Source organism: Drosophila teissieri, chromosome 2R, assembly GCF_016746235.2.
Source record: "Drosophila teissieri strain GT53w chromosome 2R, Prin_Dtei_1.1, whole genome shotgun sequence".
Classification (NCBI taxonomy): Eukaryota; Metazoa; Arthropoda; class Insecta; order Diptera; family Drosophilidae; genus Drosophila; species Drosophila teissieri.
This window is the reverse complement of record NC_053030.1, coordinates 20,538,620-20,557,695: the sequence shown is the minus strand read 5'-3', so window position 1 is coordinate 20,557,695 and position 19,076 is coordinate 20,538,620. Positions and strand designations below refer to the sequence as shown.

Below are 19,076 nucleotides of genomic sequence, written 5' to 3'. Positions count from 1 at the left end.
GTGTGACTAATGTGGGACTAGCAATCATTATTGCTATAATTGCGGCGTTGAATAGATGAGCTTATGGAGCAGAACGAGCTCATTTGCTGCTCTCACAAGTGCAATAAATAAACAATGAACAGATAATTTAAACATGCAAAGGAGAGCGACTTATTTCAAGTAAAAATTTCAACATAATTTGCATTAATAAGCATCCAATGAGCGCTCAAAGTGCTTCATTAAACAAAGCTCATTTAAGTTTGAATTGCTAATGGCTTAGTTTTGTGTTCGAATCAATAATGGCGCTGCTCAGTAATTACCCATAATCTCTTTGTCAATTAACGCTTCAGTTCGCAAAAAAGTGCTCATTACACACGAGAGTGATTTGTCAAGAGGATTACGACCTGTGTACAACTGAGCTGCTTGTAATTATAAAATGGCAACATATATTTCATAAAAAATATGCTACAATTAACCATATTCCGTGAGCATTCGCAGCTGCATAATGTTTAGCCAGTTCGCTGTCATAGTTTTCTGCATAATTGCCCGTTTCAATCACACCAAGGCCGATAAGGTAACATTGTGCAAGACAGGACCTTGAAGTTCAAGGCTCTTAAGTTTCATTTTTTTGCAGGCCAACTTTGACATGGTCTTCACGAACTGCACCTGCAGCAGCGAGGATCCCGATGCGATCCTATCGCACTTGAGATGTGGCTTGAGCAAAAGCGTGAAGAGGCCATCCTTTAATATAGAGCTGAAATTCCAAAAGCCGGTGGCCAAGTTCTTTGTGAATATGCGGATTGTTTTACCCCGACGCCTGGGCGAGGACTTCACACTGTTCAATCTCACCGGAATCGATGGTTGCAGTCTGCTGTCGAATAAGAACCAGATCGCCTTCATCCAACTGGGCCGCAAGCACATGGATCGCTTCAGTAATGTGCCCAAGCGATGTCCTTGGCCCAAGGATGTCGACTACTATGTCCGTGGATTTCGCTCAGATATGTCCGCCATGCCGGCTTTTAATTTTGAAAGCGGAATGAATCTGTGGTTTGAGTTCGTTGTGAATCAACAGAAGCTCATACGCGGATTTATCCAGAGCAGAGTGCAACGTCGAAGGAATTCCAAAGGTCTTGCTGCTGGGGAATAAGCGATGATTAGTCAATGATCTTTAATGTTCGTTAAATAAAAGTTTCTGTTTTTATAACGTGCAGTAAAACTGTTTTTGAAGTTTGCCAAAGCTCTGTTAATATTCCTATCTCCCGCATTTGAATAATTATTCAGTAATTACTTGCACTCAAACTTTTTGAATCAGAGATTTCCACGAATTCGACTCGCCGTGTAATTCATGTGGACAGGTGGCAAATGGGATGAATAAAATTGGGGCAATTGAGTTACAGTCCGAGTTCCATTGCCTCTTTCTTTATTGGTCAGCCAAATGCGCGTGTGTGTGTGGGCTGTCCAGAAAAGCATATTTTCGCTTTTCCTGCTTTTCCGTTTCCGTTGCCCTGACAGCCGTTTTTCCACGCTCCGTTTTTTATGGGGCACGTGCTGGTTTTTCGGTAGTCTGCACTCTCTCATTTCCCAGAAAAACGCCACATGCGGCAGGCGGAATTAAAAATTCCAAACTCGTTTCGCCCTCTTACAAGGCGATTTCGCCTTAACGTGGTTATTAGCTAGCTCTGCTACCAAATAAGCCAAATTTGCCTAAATGAACGCCGTGCCGGCCCTTTGCCGTGAGGTAACTCCCAGATGTTGGCCATATCTGAACTCCCGGGGGCGTTTGCATTTATTTTCCTCTTGTTAATCGTCTTTAAAAATAATTTCCTTTCGGCCAATGTGGTCTGTTCTCACATCTGCTGGGTGGACAGGTAGTAGTCCACTTACTAACGTCTTTTACAAGCAGCTTTTTATGCCAATAAGCTTGTTTCATATAAGCTGTTTACTGCATTCGTGAATTTCTTGTGAAACTCCTACAATGGCTTAAAAGGCAGAGCTGCTTTAAAATCTTTGGAAATACAATACAATATTACTGTTTACCAATATCGATTACATGGATTGAATATTATCGCTATTATCTATATCCCATCTACATTCTTTGCATAAAAACCCAGTTATTTAATATCCATGGTTGCAGGCAAATATTGTAAAAACGTATTTTTTCCCAGCAAGCTTACAAGTTTCTAGGCGAGCTTTTGTTGAATGCAAATATTTCAACTACAAGGTTATCTTGCTGGTTAATACTCGTTCGATGTGAATGCGACTATGCAATGCACATTTATGAAATTGGAAACTCACATTGAGTTTTGACTCGGGCCACAGAAACAGCACTTGCAACTGATTATTTCATGGAAAATAACTTTAGCCTTGGCGAAAGAAATAACTCGCCCTTTTTGCGAGGCGGAAAAACTCGTGCTGAGAGGAAAACCGAAGTATCATCAGCCTAATCATGTGGAATAAGGCGGAAACGGAAATTGCACACACACACAGACGCACGCAAACTGTTGCAGATGCCGCCGCATGTTTGCGTGTGCGCCTGTGCATATACATACACTATACGAGTGTACATGTGTTGGGGTTTACCAAATTGGAGAAATCATATGCTGCCTGCTGCCACCTGATGGTCGCCGGAAATGCTGGAAATGAAAATTTTGCGGTACAAGCCCAGTGGAAATATATATGTATGTACGAGTATGTGCGGTTTTGCGGCATGCACCGGCCCCTTTTCTCACATGGCATATTAATCAATATCGCATTCGATAGCAAACCGAATACTTTGATAAGGCCAAAGGTTGTGGGCGGCACTATGTGTTAGCGGTGTGTGCTTATCAGTGTTTTTGACAAGCCGTCGAACACAGAGGTGTGTACTGGAAAGGGGTTACAACAAATAGGCTCTAACTTTGAGTCTGAATAATTGAGTTAGTAGAAAGTATTTTGCTGATAGAGAAACCCAAACCCATAGAACAATTCATAAGCTTTTTTAAATTTGTATATAAGTAGTTAATAAAAGAAAGTTGATTCCTTTGAAGTTATTAATACTAAGCTTAGGTTCATTGTGATTTTGATAGCTTGTGCATATGCCCCTGCCTTAACTTTCGTCATTCCCCAAGTAGATATATCCCGCCAGTGACGTCGTTTTCTAATCAGTATTTAACTTTTTCCCACTTTCTGCCGCCCGAAGCTTCAACAGCTGTCACTGTTGCGGTTTCGCTTATTTGTTACTGCCATTTGACCGCCCGAATCGCAGGTGAAAATAATTGCGAGCAGCACCTGCGGCCCAGGAGCCAATTACGTGTATCGAGGGTGCAGAGCAGTCGATTTTGGTGTGCACACCACCACACACCGCCGTTGTTGGGTGTGCGAAGCGTCTGTGCTAAATGGATTCGCAATGTTTTCCATTTAAGTTCGGTTTTTGCCATTGTTCGCATAGCTGAATGAAAAAGTGTTGGCGTACAAATATTTTCATATCAATGCGCTGCTGGCTGAGAAAATAAAAACAAATGGAAGCCCGTCGCAGAGCAAACAATGCCATGGGTATATGTCAAAAAAAAAGAAAAAATAGCCAATTTAAATAAATACAGTGAATGCTCTTCAGGGTCAACCGCTGTGTGTTAATCAAAAATATTTAAATATTTAAATTACAAAATAGTTTGAATATTTTTGTAGTATTTTAAATATCCTAATGGATTTGCTATGTCAAGCGTTGACTGTACAAAAAACATCTGTGAACTTTTCATTTAAGCTAATTATTAATACTATTGGTATTCAATTGTATATTTTATTTAATCAAATATAAGTCCATTATGTTGTTGAGCATTATGTCAACTAGTTTATGGACCACATTGCTGAAAATTTGTTTAAACAAGAAGTCAACGAAACTAATGCCTTTGCCACCGCCTTTTCCATCTCTACTTGCAGCTTTGCCACGCCCCAAGCCGCGCTTCAAGAGGCGCACCGGCCCCACCATTCCCATGCCAGCCCGCAAGGGGCTGCTAGCGCCCCAGAACACATTCCTGGACACCATCGCCACCCGGTTCGATGGCACCCGTAAGTGAAATGCCCAATCCAATACTTATGCCAATGCCCATGTCCTGGCCCATGCCCATCCAAATGCCAATGACAAGGGTAATGCTTATGCTGATGCTAAGCGATTCCTGCACAGAGTCCAAGTCGGAGTTTTATATGATTTTCGTAATGTAATATTTATGACACTTTTTATTGGGGGGCAAGGAGCAAGCCAAGGCCCGCATCGTTTTGGCCAACTCGTAAAAAAGTACGCATAAGAGATTTCCGGGCATAATCAGCCGCTTTTCCTTCGCTTGCACTGCAAGAAATTGAGTGAAAACGAAAATAAGTAGCTTGAGCATACAGGATTCTTTACGTGTACTGAGAGAAATTCAATAATACTGCACTGACCACTAGTGATTTCTAGAATGCTTTTAGAATGTTTTTAGAATGTTGTAGTTTCTATTTTCATTCAATTTACAGTATCGTTTTTATAGCTGCTCTATTAATCGTTAAACTTGTAGGTTGGTTTTTTTTTGTATTATTTTTTACCGTGTATTTATCCGAGCTTGGGAACAACAGGGGCTTGGGGGGCAGATGTCAGTTAAGTGTTCGCGCGTGGGGACCACTGCCGACCAGTCACGAATTGTTGTTCTATATGTATATATATATATGTATATGGAGAGGGAAGAAGGACCTTATCCTTATTGAAAATCTGCCCATCCTGCATGCAAAACGCCGCTTCGTGTGCGAAGAAATTAAAACTATGTGCGCAGAGGCCCGCGTTTTTTTCACAAAATACAATACAGAAGAGCTCGGCGTGGAAGCCTAACAAAATGAATTCCTTTGAGGGAAAAATGTTTTACAGTAAATTAAACTGCGCCTCGTTTGGTTGCCGAAACATTTTCCCTCGCTGGCCGCGCAATCAAATGTAATGATCTGGAACAGGAAGGCGGCCACATTTCATTTAAATTACTTATTCCCTTTACATGCGTACATTGTAAATAGTTGAGAACATTTCATATTTAAACTGAGAAATACGAAACGTATGCTTTAATGGCCAAGTAACCGAGTAACTTGAGAGTCAGTGGAGTGGAAACCATACTTTTTCTTATCTTCTAAGAGGCTTTGCCAGCTCTTCTTTTGTTTACCCAATCGATGGATTTGTGCCCTAATCTGTGTCCTAGATAGCAGAGTCCTGCTCAACTTTCGCCATCCGTTCTCCAATCGGAATCGTTGACAGGACACACACGTGCTGACATTGCAGGTATCCTGCGAAAGAGAAAACATGTCAGTCGCCCATCATATAAATTAATTGTTTTGTTTCGCACACAAGCGGGCACAGGGAGCGATAATTGTCTTTGCGAGTTGTCACAAAACTGGGAAACACGGCAGGGGGATTAAAAAGGTTTTACGAGTCATAAATAATAAAATAAGCATATCAAATGAGCCGCAGTCAGTCAGTTGAGTGTGTGTGTGTGTGGATGTCTCTGTCGCCGGCAGCAGTCAAATAACTCAAACAAAAAGATTTCACATCCGGCTGCCGGCGATTGTTTCCCAAACTTGTGTGTTACATATTTGTTACGAAAAAGTTTGGCGAACTCACATTACTACACTTATGTTTTAAATAAAAACGTTTAAGCAACGCTTAAATCAGATTGATATACACCTGAAATTAGTATTGTGTATTGTATGTACAAATTATTTAATTTAACTGAAATGTTTGCTTTAGAACAATATAATGAATGTGATTTCATTAGAAAACGAGTGCTTTGTACCTTTGTGGCATTTAACAAATTTGGCACTTATAATATTGACACTTGATGCATAAACTGCCACTTGGTGCAGTTATTACTAATAGTCACTAATTGGAGAGCAAACAATTAAATTCGATTTATGCTTAATGCCACCACAGCACTTTTCACGAACTTTTTATTGCTGCCACACATTAAGTAAATTTGCTTTTAATTTGTTGGCTATTGCGGTGGCAGCAGCGGCATAAAGTATTTAACAATCAGTTTACTGTTTTTGCCGGCAAGAGGCCAACCAGCTTGTGTGATTGAGTAATGGATATTGAATTTAAACAATTTACTGGCAATATGCCATGCACATGCGACAAACCAACCTTGATTCCTAACAAATGCGATTATTGCAATTACTTTCCATTTGTAGAACGTATCTAAGACTGCCTGATATGGGTGTTATTGTTGTGCGACACACACATGCAGATTGAGTGTATTGTGTGCCATATGAGTTTTCATTTTGAGCTGCCATTCAGCCGGCTTGTCTTTCAATTCAATTTGTTCCGTCCACAGCGCCACTATCCATATAGAACTTTCCATGTAATCTGTCCATTGTGTCGGCAATTACGATCGCACTCGTTCCATTCACAGGACCTCGCTACAGGATGCTATAGGGGTTGGCAAGGATGTGAGTGGGTGGGGGGCGTTTCTATTTATGAAATTGAATTCAAAAGGTAAATAAAGAGGAAAGCACGCTGCGAGGAGCTGGTTCGCATTGGATATGCTATAAATAAAATCCCACAGCGCAAATCCTGGGAAGCAACCTTCTGTGGGATTTCATTTCTCGGGATCGTCGCAGGAGCCAAGTGAAAATCCCGGTTTTCGGGAATTGACCAAATGGCACATAAGAATTTCATTTCCTGCACTCGCCGGAACTCGATGGAAAATTTAATTAAACGCTGTTGAGATTTTGAGTTTATTTTCAGCGCTTGCACCAAAAAAAAAATTAAATAAAAACCAGCAAGTTCCAGACATGAAGGTCAAGTGCAAATGGCAAAGCCATAAAAAGGGAAAGGTTGAGCTCATAACAATATGGCTTTTGTGCGAAAAGAAAATGAAATGTGCTAGAAAAACGGGTACTTTATTTATGAACGTAGTTTTTGCAAGGACATCTGATTGCATATATTTCACTTTTTGCATTTATGGAGAAATACGGAGAACTATAGTTCGATAAATAATATATATTAAATATTTACTTGTTCAATGACAATGGTAATGTGTATATGAAATCCTTTTTTCTGGCAATATGGAAATGTGCATTTCATTTCAAGGAGACATTCAGCGTGAGCCCGTCAGTCTTATTTTCGCATGAAAAGGACACGCAGCAGGACTTGTCTTATTACCGTTGTTTGTCGGGACAATATTTCATGCCAAATGAAAAGCAGCTGAACATCATCCTTCACCAACGCCCAACTGCTGTTCCTCCGCCCCCCAGAACAAGATTTTCCCGCTGTCCCTTCAGTTTTTCCCCCCGCAGTTCAAGCAACTTTTCTCTTCACCATTTTCAGACTCGAACTTTGTGCTCGGCAATGCGCAGGCAAATGGCAATCCAATTGTTTATTGCTCGGATGGGTTCGTGGATTTGACAGGATATTCACGCGCGCAAATTATGCAAAAGGGTAAGGACGAAGCAAACTGAACTTATTTAACACTTGAATACTCATTTGTATGTATTGTGCCGATTTCATTCAAATGCCAACAAAACGCAAATATCCCAAACTCCGGGCGCAAATTCCGGCGTACACGAAAACTCAGGCTGCTCATGTCATTTCCTCTACGGACCGGATACGAAGGAGGAGCACAAGCAGCAAATCGAGAAAAGTCTCTCCAATAAGATGGAACTCAAGCTGGAGGTTATTTTCTACAAGAAGGAAGGTAAGTCACTCCTCCGCCGAGTTGCGATGTGCGGGAATGTGGCGTTGCGAGAATTGTTTTCCATCTGCCTACTTTTTAATTAAAATTTTGTAATGAAAGTTGGTGCGCAAAGTGGGCAGATAAGGAAATTATTTCGGGGCTTGTGGTCACACAAAAAACTTGTTAAGTTTAGGTAGCCAAAGAGGAATCTTGATTATGAGGGGTGTGAACAATATTCATAAATAGACACTTTTTTTTTAGAAAAGTGTTTCTTGTGACTTATTGGTTTTCCACGAGTGACAAAAGTCGTACAAGTTATCAGTACAGCAGTGAAAAGTTGCCAATCAATTGTGGTCCCACCTGCAGAGTTTTCCGAGAAAACCGCCACCCCCGCTTTTCTTATAAGCCAAGTCTGTGGCGTCCCCTTCTCATTTTTGTGGCGATGGAAAAACTGTTTTTGATTGAGTTAAGCGCGACAGACTTGAACTAGTTTCCGGCGGTTCTCCGGGGTTGAACTGGCGTTCATGTTTCGGTCCCAAAGGACACCGATTCATATCCTTACTGCGGGGGCGCACAATAAATTGTGCTCCTAACATTTTCGCACGTCCTGGCCGCGGTATTTTGTAGTCCTAATGAGGTCACGATTAATCAGGAGCAAGCCGACGCAGAGATAAGCTCAAGATGGATGGATCCATCAACTTTGGGTGTAAGTTTTCTAATTAGCGAAGCGTTTAAAACTTTTAACCAATTGCAAGCTTACACTCGAAGAAATACTGCGCATAGATACAGAAACAACGGAGCTGATTTAAAAATATTTAATATGTGTAATATAATTTACATGTGCATGTTTAGTCAAGCCATAAAACTCCAGTTGGTAATTTTTCATTGTTGGTTAGACACGATTATTTTGTGGCAGTGTACCGCACCCCTTTTGCTGCCCCTCGGCATTCTTTGGTCGTGTGTGGCGGGGCTATGTTTTATTAATTATGCATTGGCTGCGACGGACTAAGGGCGAACTGGATCTAGTTGACCTCGGGCTGGTGGCTTAATTAGCCGGAGATAATTAAAATGCAGGCCAGGACAATAATTGCGGTCTAATTGAATTGCCATGCAATTTATTTATCAATTTCAAGCCACATAAATTGCTGGCGTTTTTAAAGCGTTTAACAGCTAATTACAAATTTGGCCCACTCGCGATTGGACTTATCCGTTTTTATTTGCGGTCCTTGTGCTGCCAACCGATGTTCGGCTCGTTTTCCATTGGCAAATCCTTCAATTATGCAGCCGCAAATGAAAGTCACTGCCGGCACACAGCACACTGCACACTGCAAGGCCAAATATTGTGCCAAGCGACCGCAGGCCACGTGGCGTATACGCGATACGCGATACGCGCGATTCGGTGAAAATCAACTTGGCTGGCGATGATTAAAGCAAAAACTCATTGCAGGTGCCCCCTTCTGGTGTTTGTTCGACATCGTGCCCATCAAGAACGAGAAGCGGGATGTGGTGCTCTTTTTGGCATCCCACAAGGACATCACGCACACCAAAATGCTCGAGATGAATGTGAACGAGGAATGTGATAGCGGTAAGTATCTGCAAGCAACTGGTATGAATAATGCACTAGCTAAACACCAACTGTCGAAAATCCAAGCGTGCACAAAAGCCACACACTAACACCCACTAACACACACTTACACTACACACACCCACTAACACACATACACACACACACACACACAGCCACGTAGACACTCAATTCCCAAATAATAAATTAATAAGCACGAACTCATAAGCTCGAACACACTGACACTGATGCATTCCCTCAGAAAAGAAGATATGGCCAAATATCACAAATCGCTTAGTTTTCGCTGCCAGGAGAAGTCTGAAATATTGTGACCAAATTTGCGGATAAATGTCAGAGGATATACTCTGCAATTAGGAAGAATTGCATTTAGGAACATATCTAGTATTCGATAGCTTGAATAGCTAAACATACATATGTAAACTTTAAATCTAATAAATATATAAATAAATATTAATAATAAATATAAATAATAATAATAAATATAATATTAAATATATATAATAATAAATAATACGGCCTTGTAGTAGTATCATTTCCAGATCCTTAAGTTATTGTGTAACTCCTAGTTCAAAAACTAAATCAGCATACCTACAAACATGAACTTTCTCGACCTTTTACAAAAGTATATATGCAGTAAGTTGCTTAAATACATTAAATTTTGCTGTTCAGCAAATACGGGAATTTGGAATTAAGCTGCGGCAATAAAGCAATAAATCTCCGGGCAGAGTATTCCTCAGTCAGGAGCCATAAAAAGCGTGTGAATGCGAGTGCTACCTTTATTCGAGCCATGTCAGCATGTCACCTCAACTCTCGGCCAGAAATATTCCTATAAAGTTTTGCGGAACTTTTGGTTTCGCTTGCTGCTGGCACAGAGAAAGAGAGAGTTTTTGGTTAGCGTTGGCTTGCTGGCCAAGAAGAAGCTGGGCAGGAAGGCGGTAAGGAAGGAAGGAAGGTACTCCGGCTGGCTGCGGTCGCTCCTTTGAGTCCTTTGCCGACTTTTCATCCGTTTCCCCCTTTTGCGCCAGCGCGTGTCCCTGACAACTGAATGTATGCCATACCATATTTCAGCGTTAATTTAAATCTCGTCTTTCATGCGCAGTTTTCGTTTCTCGGTGTCGTCCCTGATTTGTGGCTATAATCTGGTCGATGAGCGGCCGTAAGTGTGCTGAAAACCATATGAATTCGTAATGCTAATATTTGCAATGAGTCGCATTTTGAAATTTGCACTTTGGCTAAGAATAAGTTGAAGGAGGTTAAGCTTTCCTCTGGAGTTCTATCAACGCATTTACGTTAATTAACCCGCAGCAAATGTGCTTGTTTTCTTTTGTTCTTTCGACTTCTTTTGCTCTTCCAGCTGAGCGGCATCAAATATGCCCTCTGTCTAATTTACCGGATTAATCAGACAAAAAAGTTGGACACACCGGCACACGTGTGCTGACTGGCTGACTGGCTGGCTGAATCCCCAAAAGGATCCAGATGCCAGATGCTGAAATATTGATGCACCACTCGAACAGTTCTGACAGCATCACAACTTATTCCGAGCACTTTGGCCACTCGGAACTGGGAACTCGGAACTCGGTACTTGGTACTGGGGAATCGCATGTGTCGCCGTGAAATTCTGCTAATGCAGGGATAAAAAACAGCCACCGCCCGGTGACCTTTTGGCCTGCAGCTTTATTACCATCGTTATTCATCTGTTCAGCTGTTGTTGGTGCCGTCTGTTTGCCTGTCTTCTGGCCAGCAGATTTACGGGCCATGCAAACCGAGCAGAAGCCACTTGAAGTTCGACCAGGAGAATCCCAAGAGGATTTGCTGCACTGCAAACTCGAGTTTGTCAGGCGGCCGGCAGGACCTTCTGCTCCTTCTGCATGGACGACTACCTGGCATTGAAGCTTTACATTATTTAGTACTTCAACTATTGATATGGATAGTACTTTTAATAGGAGCAAACTGGCATAATACTACTTCCATTCCATATGCCCAACGTGAATACCGCCAACAGGGTATTGCAATTCACACCAAATGCTTGACAGATGTTGCATGTTTCGCACTTGGATTGCAGTGCGTGCCACAAACACCTATTGCACTTGCAACACGCACTTATCGCCCTGCTGCGAGGACCTACCACATGTAATTGTGTTAGATAGACAGAGATTTACACGACGGCCAAACATTCGGTAATGAATTCCATTAACTTGCTCATTGAGTGGCAGCCAAGCAAATATGGCCAGAACAGTTGAATGTAATGCAGTTTATATCGAATTAATCTACACTCAAACCAAAGCAGCGGCCGAGCCTGATTCAATTTTTGTTAATTTATGTAAATGAAATTAGGTCCGAGGCAACCAACCTTGGCAAAACCAATTTCCAAGCTGGAATCAAGCAGGCCGGAAAACTTGAGTGACGATCTCCGTCAATGGAAAATGAATGCCGTGACAAGGGAAAATGTGGGTTGTTGGCGCAATTGTGAGAACTGTGAAGACAACTAATTAGGCGAGCAATTTTCCCAAATTTTGTGATAAAGCGCATTTTGATGAACCGGATTTAAAATGGAATTGTGATCAGATCATAATCGTTATCGCATTGTGACAGTTATGCGATAATGACCATCGTTTCACACGTCATTAGGCCTGTCAACGAATTTTCCCCTCCGGCTGCCAAAGAGTTGTGCATATTTCGTTAAAGTATTTCACTGCCAGCAGCCAGGAAAAATATTTGTGTACGCATGAGGTATTTTTTGTATCTTTAATATTTTCCCAGACCTTTTTTTTTTGTTTTTTGTTTTTGTATTCAACGGCTGTTGCTCGGTTACGGATGAAAAGTGTGTGTATATGTATGTATCCGTGAGGTGACCGTCCCGACTTAATTGGCATTTTGATATGACAGCAACGGAGTCAAACTGGATTTTATGTGGGCGCCGGGTCTTAACATTGGAATCATATTTTGGTCAAAAATGGTTCATGCTCGGTATATAGCATAGATAGCAAAATAAACGGAATGAAAAACAGGAAAAACCGGAAAAAACAGACAAATGAGCGGGGAAAAATGGCAACTTTCTTGGCGGCTATTTGCATAATTTTCTTTGCTGTTTTTGTGCATAATTAGTACACGTTTGGGTTGCGAAACGTATCAAATTCGTGTTGGGTCCATTTTTCACCATCCAGCTAATTGTTATTTATAGCATGTCCTTTTTTTTAGACCGCCACACTCAAATAGAATTAAGTTCAATTTAATGGGCTCTCTGCGGTGCCAAGTATACGCAACTCCGAGCTTATTTTCTTCGAGCTTTGTTTGCTCGGCTGTGAAATATGATGTTTATTCGCCTGATTTGTTGGCCTGACCCGCAGTTGGCCAATATTTGTCGGCCACTGAGCCAGATTATCAATTGTTTGTCAGTGCTGGCTGCTCAGTATCGCCAAAGGTGAGAAGTAGTTCAAATTTTAGCATGCTTACAAAAAAGACTTAAGCACATGTTATTGCAATTTAAGAGTTTTTCACACAAAACTGAGCCAAACAACCATAAAGCAAAGCCTGCGTTTGTTTTCTTAATGCACAAGAGCTAACAGCATCTGTAAGAGTTGAGTTTTCATCTTTTCCCCACTAAGCTGCTCAAATGAAAGTCAGCAAAAATAATAAATTTAAATGGGGGAGCGGAAAAGCTGTATTTAACTTGTCGGAATGTCGAGAAAATGCTGGAAAATCTTTTCGAGCAGAGGTAAATTCTTGAGGGAGTGCATTTACACGTACACACCTGCAGGTTTGTGACGCTTTAAAAATGTGTGTGTGTTTTAAATCAAACGCAATGCGATTTAACTAAGGAGTAGTGCAAAACACCAATTGAAATAAATAACCATGCCAATTAATTCATAACGTCTTATGTGTCAAATTCTATGTGTTCTTTTCTCTTTGTGCTCTTTCTATTAAATCACTGTAATTACGAACCGCCGAAAACCCATCCTTTGATGTCCTTATGCCATTGCCCATTCTTTATTATCCTTATGCCACTGCCCATCCTTTATTATATCCTTATGCCACTGCCCATCCTTGATTATCCTATGCCACCGCCTATCCTTGATTATCCCTATGCCACTGCCTGGTTTTGTTTGCGTTGCTCGATTTTTGTTTGCGACTCTGTAAGTTTTTGCCCTTACAGCTGCCCTTCTGGGCGCCCGGTTCCGGGCCGGCTCCAATGCCGGCATGCTCGGCCTGGGCGGACTGCCCGGTCTGGGCGGACCGGCGGCCAGCGATGGGGACGCGGAGGCGGGTGAGGGCAACAACCTGGACGTTCCCGCCGGCTGCAACATGGGTCGCCGGCGCAGTCGAGCGGTGCTCTACCAGCTATCCGGGCACTACAAGCCGGAAAAGGGTGGCGTGAAGACCAAGTTGAAACTGGGCAATGTGAGTATAACCCTGGAGGATCATGGTGAACCATGTGCGGAAGTTGAGCTGGGTCACCTACTCGATGAGTAGGGTGGAACAAAGACTGACCATCAGCAGCAGCCACTATGTAGTTATCAATGTCCCACGTCAAACTCAATTTAGTGTTTACTTCGGCAATTTTACCATAAACACGCTTAAAAATTTTGAGTCTTTGTTATGCAAAATAGTTTAGGGCCTTAAATAAAAGAGAAATATTGAATAATATTTAGTTTATCTAAAGAGTTAAATAAAATTTAAGCCGCAATGTTGTTTAATTTTGAAGAAAAACGTATTAAGTTTGATTAAATGTATCGCAAGAAAAAACAAACTCAATTTCAAAGTGGTTGCTCGGAGAAAAAAAAAGCTTCCTCTTTGTATGGGAAACGATATTTAGCTTGTTGCGAAAACCTCATGATGTGATTAAAAAACGGTTGGCAACTAATCGTTTTAAGAGTTCAATTAATTTAATTCACTTTCCGTGTTTTGTGTCGGATTTCATTTGATGCCATTGCCCACAATCTATTTTGCAGAACTTTATGCATTCAACGGAGGCGCCGTTTCCGGAGTACAAAACGCAGTCGATAAAAAAGTCACGCCTGATTCTGCCCCATTACGGGGTGTTCAAGGGCATTTGGGACTGGGTGATACTGGTGGCCACCTTCTACGTGGCCCTCATGGTGCCCTACAATGCCGCCTTCGCCAAAGCGGATCGGCAGACAAAGGTATCGGATGTGATTGTGGAGGCGCTCTTCATTGTAGGTGAGTGGATTGGATGGACTCGAAGTGGAAGTGGATGTGGCAGTGGAAGTGGAAGGCATGGAAAAGTATTTATTTATTTCGTGCTGGGATAAAAGTACATGGTATATTACTCATGCGATAAAGGAGCTATTGTTGAATGTAACAAAGTCATTTTAAAAATATTTGGCTCACATTTAGCTTAAATATATTAGAGTAAATTTCGAGCTATACAATAAAGATATTGCCAAAATAAATCAGTTATTGAAGCCTTTGAAGCACCTCTAGTGGCCAGTCATCATCGCTTCCCATTCCACCAAACGAACATCAATGGGTGTCCTTTTTATGGGCCACCTGTGGCGCAATCACCATAGTCCTCATGCTCCTCTAGAGGAAGATGGGGATGTTGGGCATGATGGGGAATTGAATTTGTCTCGTTGCGGGAATTGTAAACATTGTTTCAACGCACACACCTTTATTGCCGTTTTATTGCAGACATTGTGCTAAACTTCCGCACCACCTTCGTGTCGCGCAAGGGCGAGGTCGTCTCCAATTCGAAGCAGATTGCCATCAATTACCTGCGAGGATGGTTCGCCCTGGACCTGCTGGCCGCGCTGCCCTTTGATCACCTGTACGCCTCCGATTTGTACGACGGCGAGGTGAGTAGTCGCCACTAAATTTGGCCTACAAGCCATGAATTTTTAAGCCCAGATTTGCATGAAGAGGGGCGTGGTATTGTATTATCTTTGATGCTTACATAGTTCCAATGCCACACTATTTCGGTTGAAGTTGGCCAACAAATTGTTTGGGCCAATTTGCCCCAAGGTTTGGCATTAATAATTTATGGCCCCAAATTTCAAGTGGTAAATGGCCTTAAGAGATTTGCATAAAACTATTTTGCCCACATGCATTATGCATACTCAAAGCTCACAGTTTTTGCACTGGGCCACCTAATCGGATTATACACAAATGTGCAGTTGGGTTGGAAAATGTTAAATTGAGTTAGCTTTGTTTAACGATTTAGGGTCTGCAATGTGTGCAGTCTAACATTTAAGCATTGGTATGAAAAGGAGTTGGTAAGATAGTTGCTAATTCGATTAAAACCATTCGCTATCAACCAACTAGTTTCATAATCCCTAGTATCATATAACTATATGAGCTTAAATCTCTACTTCGCATTACTAGCAAAAATTTCAAATGCACTATGCATTTAGACAGCTTTTTGGTATAAAGGGCCGTCTCAGCACTTGACCCCTTTGGAGAGCAGTTGACGCTCATTAAGCCGATTACATTGGCCAAAAGCAGCCGCGGCTGAATGTTTTGGCTGCTCCGCGTTTTAATTACGCGCTAAGTAGTCGGCCAGCGACAGAGCCATGACCCAAATGTGCAGCAAAAATAGAGCTCTTATTTTTAAATACTAGTACCAAAAAAAAAGGAAAAGTGTGCCGCGGAAAGCGGCTTAAAGCCTTAGCTGCAGTTATGATGACATTGGCCACCGTTCGCCGCTTCCGTGGAGTGAAACCCTCGAGCGGTCATCGCAGGACAATGGAGCAGTCCTCCAGCGGACTTGTGTTATTCAGCTTTCTCTTGGCTCGTCGGACTCTTCAGCCAACCACCTCCACGTTCTCCACCTCCTCCTCCTCCTCCTCCACCTCCTCCTGTGAAGTGGTCAGCGCACTGATTGCTCCAAGTGGAGAACGCTGTCGTTGGCTTTATTGACAGGCCAAGGATATCCAAGGATATCCTAACAAATGCCATTACAGTAGCGCTTCAGAAAGACACCACTTGGAATTAAGCAAGTTGACAATCTGTGCATTAAATGTGTAGGTAATGCTGTTGTCCTTAAAATTATATGCCAAACTTATTTATTTAGATATTTCAAAAGAAACAACAAATGTATGTTTCGTTTGTAAAGCTATAAGTTTTCCTATCTATAAACCATCCTACTTAATTTCAGTTTCTTCCCCACACATTAAGTAATTATTAAAAGCAGTTGAATAAAACTTCAAATAAGGTATAATATATCTTTCTTTTCGTTTTCCTGTACGCACTTTTCCCTGTTGAATTATCATTTGAGCTTAATTTCGTTCGAACTCATGTTCATTGATTTTCTTTTACCGCTCCGTCATCATGTTGCGGTTTCTCTTAGCTGTTTCTTTTCCAACTTCCGCTGGATACACTGATCAAATACAAGCGGCTTTGGCCCAGCTTTTCCCTCCCCCTCCCCCGCCTCCCCCTTGCTACCACTTTCAGTGACTTCCGCTCCCGGAAATTTAGCCACGGAAAAGTTTACTTCTCTTTGGGAGAAACAGCGGCGAGTGCTAAGCTGCTGACACAAAAACACAAAAAGTTTCGATAAAACTTTAATGTACTCTAATTGTAAAAATTTGTGACACTCTCGATGCGAGGCAAAAGTTGGTCAGAAGTCATTTATGAATGTATTTGGGGCTTAAACTTTTACATTTTTATACACTCTGGTATTTATTTTATACTTGCTCGCTTTGCATACAATTTGAGCTAATGCACTTGAAACTTTTGCATATTTAGTTTGGGCCAAAGTTTTAATTATCTGCGAGACCCCAAAAAGGCAGTCAGTCACTGGGAAAAAATTCGAGCCAGTTGAATGATGAAGTTTTCTCTACTGGCGCCAAGATGCTGCTGCTGTGCAGATGTTGTCGCTTTTCCAGCTCACACAAAGTGAAAAGTAAACAATGGCAGCGTGAGCAGGCGGAAAACTTTAGCAAACAGTGAGAGACACTGCCGAAGGGGGAGGGGGAGCGGAAATCGGAGGAAGTGGGTGGAAAATCAGGGGGTGGAAAGCTTAGAGTGAAAGTGAAAGCGCAGCACAAATTGCAACGTGAATTACAATTCGCCCAGATGTCGTTGTTTCGCTTTGTCCTTCACGCAGGCAGCAAGCCCACGCACTTTTACAGTGCCAACTAAAAGTATAATTACAAAGCATATAAATATAAAAAAATATAAATTTAAAATTTACATTAGTAGTCTAATAACTAATGTTACTAAGGTTCAAAACAAACTGTTGAAAAACTTTTGTGATAAAATATAAAAAAAGGTATAAGAATTGCTTTTAAAGCACCTTGATTTATTTGTAAACACTACAGATACATTTAAGTAGAAAAAGCATGAAGATTAGAGAATTTGAGCTGACAGCTTTACAGTTTCGATACGCACTGTCTGTGCGAGTGTGCGTGCAGACTGCAAGTGAAAGAGAGAAAGCAAGGTGTAGCTGTCCGTCTATTGACACTATACCTAAATGCCCAACTCAACTGTTTGTAAATCTTAGCCCATCTCGTCTGCCAACACTTTGTTACGTTTCCATTACCTTTTCTCTTTTCCCTTGTATCGCATATTGCATTTTCAGATCTCCAAAGAAAGTGAAAAAAAGGAACATTTTTTGGTTGCATTAAAGACTGTTCGAAAATGGTTAAGCTTAAAATACAATTTCTTGGCTTTAATGGCAAGAATTGTGATTTCCGCATTTTTAAATTTTTCCCGTGTACTCGTAGTCTTAAGATGGCGCTTCGTCAGCGGCAATCACGAATGGGAAATAAAAATTTTCATCTAAGCTTAAACGACGGCATTAGCCTTCAATTTACTGAAGTTTTACGCTCGGGTCAGGCCCTTCGATAAGCTTGTTTATGTTTGCATTAGACTTATATTAGAAACCACCTCCCATTTATCAGCCACTTCATCTTTCCATTTTTTGATGACATCCTTTCCCCAGAGTTCGTCCCTTTTCCCACGCAAACCATGCGGGCTCGGGGAAGTTGACAATTTTGTGATTCTTTTTTAGTGCGGACCCTTGGCGGGTCAAATGAATATAACCAAAATTGAGATGGCCGGAAAGAAAAGTGGGCACCAAGTGCGTCCATCTAAATGCCCTGAAAAGTAGGCAACACAAACGGGGCAAAAAACTGAAACATGAAGCTCAGCTGGCGGGGAAAATGCGAACCAAACTAATGGACAGTTCGGAACGCGAAAGAGGCGTGGCAGCTCGTCACCGTGCGCCTACATTTTAACAACCTTGAAGTGGGTCGTTTGGCTATGTGTAACATTTTTTTATGCACTTTCTTTCTTTTTTTTCCCACGCAGGAATCGCACATCCATCTTGTGAAATTGACGCGGCTGCTGCGGCTCGCTCGACTGCTGCAAAAAATTGATCGATACTCGCAGCACACGGCCATGATACTGACATTGCTGATGTTCTCCTTCACGCTGGCCGCCCACTGGCTGGCCTGCATCTGGTATGTGATAGCGGTCAAGGAGTACGAGTGGTTCCCCGAGAGCAACATCGGTGAGTGCGTTCCTCTGTCGAAGGTCCTGCCAAGTTACAGTTACTGCTACAGTGGCGTCCAAGTGATATGTCCAATTTGTGCAAGGGAAACATTTTATACACGCATCTGGCAACATCTCAATTACTCTTCCTTTCTTAATGTCTTGTATTGTTTCATAGTGTTTAAACTGTTCATAATCTAGTTTTATTCGATTAAAGTTTATGCACAACTTTTTAGCATCAAACTATAGACTCTAAAAACATAAACGACATCTACTTCGAAGCAACATGTTTACGACTGTCGCGTGTTCTGTTATCAGCAAATTATATGAGCACTTATTCAGAAATTTGTTTGTCGCACTAAAGCGCAAGTGGCATATAAACACATCATTTGAGTTTATTAAAA

At 41.7% G+C, this 19,076-nt stretch overlaps 2 protein-coding genes across 2 annotated transcripts in view; both read left to right on the top strand.

Annotated features, from left to right (window-relative positions):
* LOC122615186 (potassium voltage-gated channel subfamily H member 4) overlaps positions 1-19,076 on the top strand; it is a 51,244-nt gene that overhangs the window by 19,569 nt on the left and 12,599 nt on the right. The window contains exons 2-9 of the mRNA XM_043790129.1: positions 3,895-4,023; positions 7,292-7,402; positions 7,539-7,658; positions 9,085-9,222; positions 13,361-13,620; positions 14,172-14,400; positions 14,872-15,035; positions 18,490-18,691. Of these exons, the coding sequence (XP_043646064.1) occupies positions 3,948-4,023; positions 7,292-7,402; positions 7,539-7,658; positions 9,085-9,222; positions 13,361-13,620; positions 14,172-14,400; positions 14,872-15,035; positions 18,490-18,691 (1,300 nt within the window). The 5' untranslated portion in view covers positions 3,895-3,947. The remainder of the gene's footprint in view (positions 1-3,894; positions 4,024-7,291; positions 7,403-7,538; positions 7,659-9,084; positions 9,223-13,360; positions 13,621-14,171; positions 14,401-14,871; positions 15,036-18,489; positions 18,692-19,076) is intronic.
* LOC122615191 lies at positions 626-1,126 on the top strand. The gene has a single exon (XM_043790134.1). It carries the CDS (start codon positions 626-628, stop codon positions 1,124-1,126), a length of 501 nt encoding a protein of 166 aa, XP_043646069.1.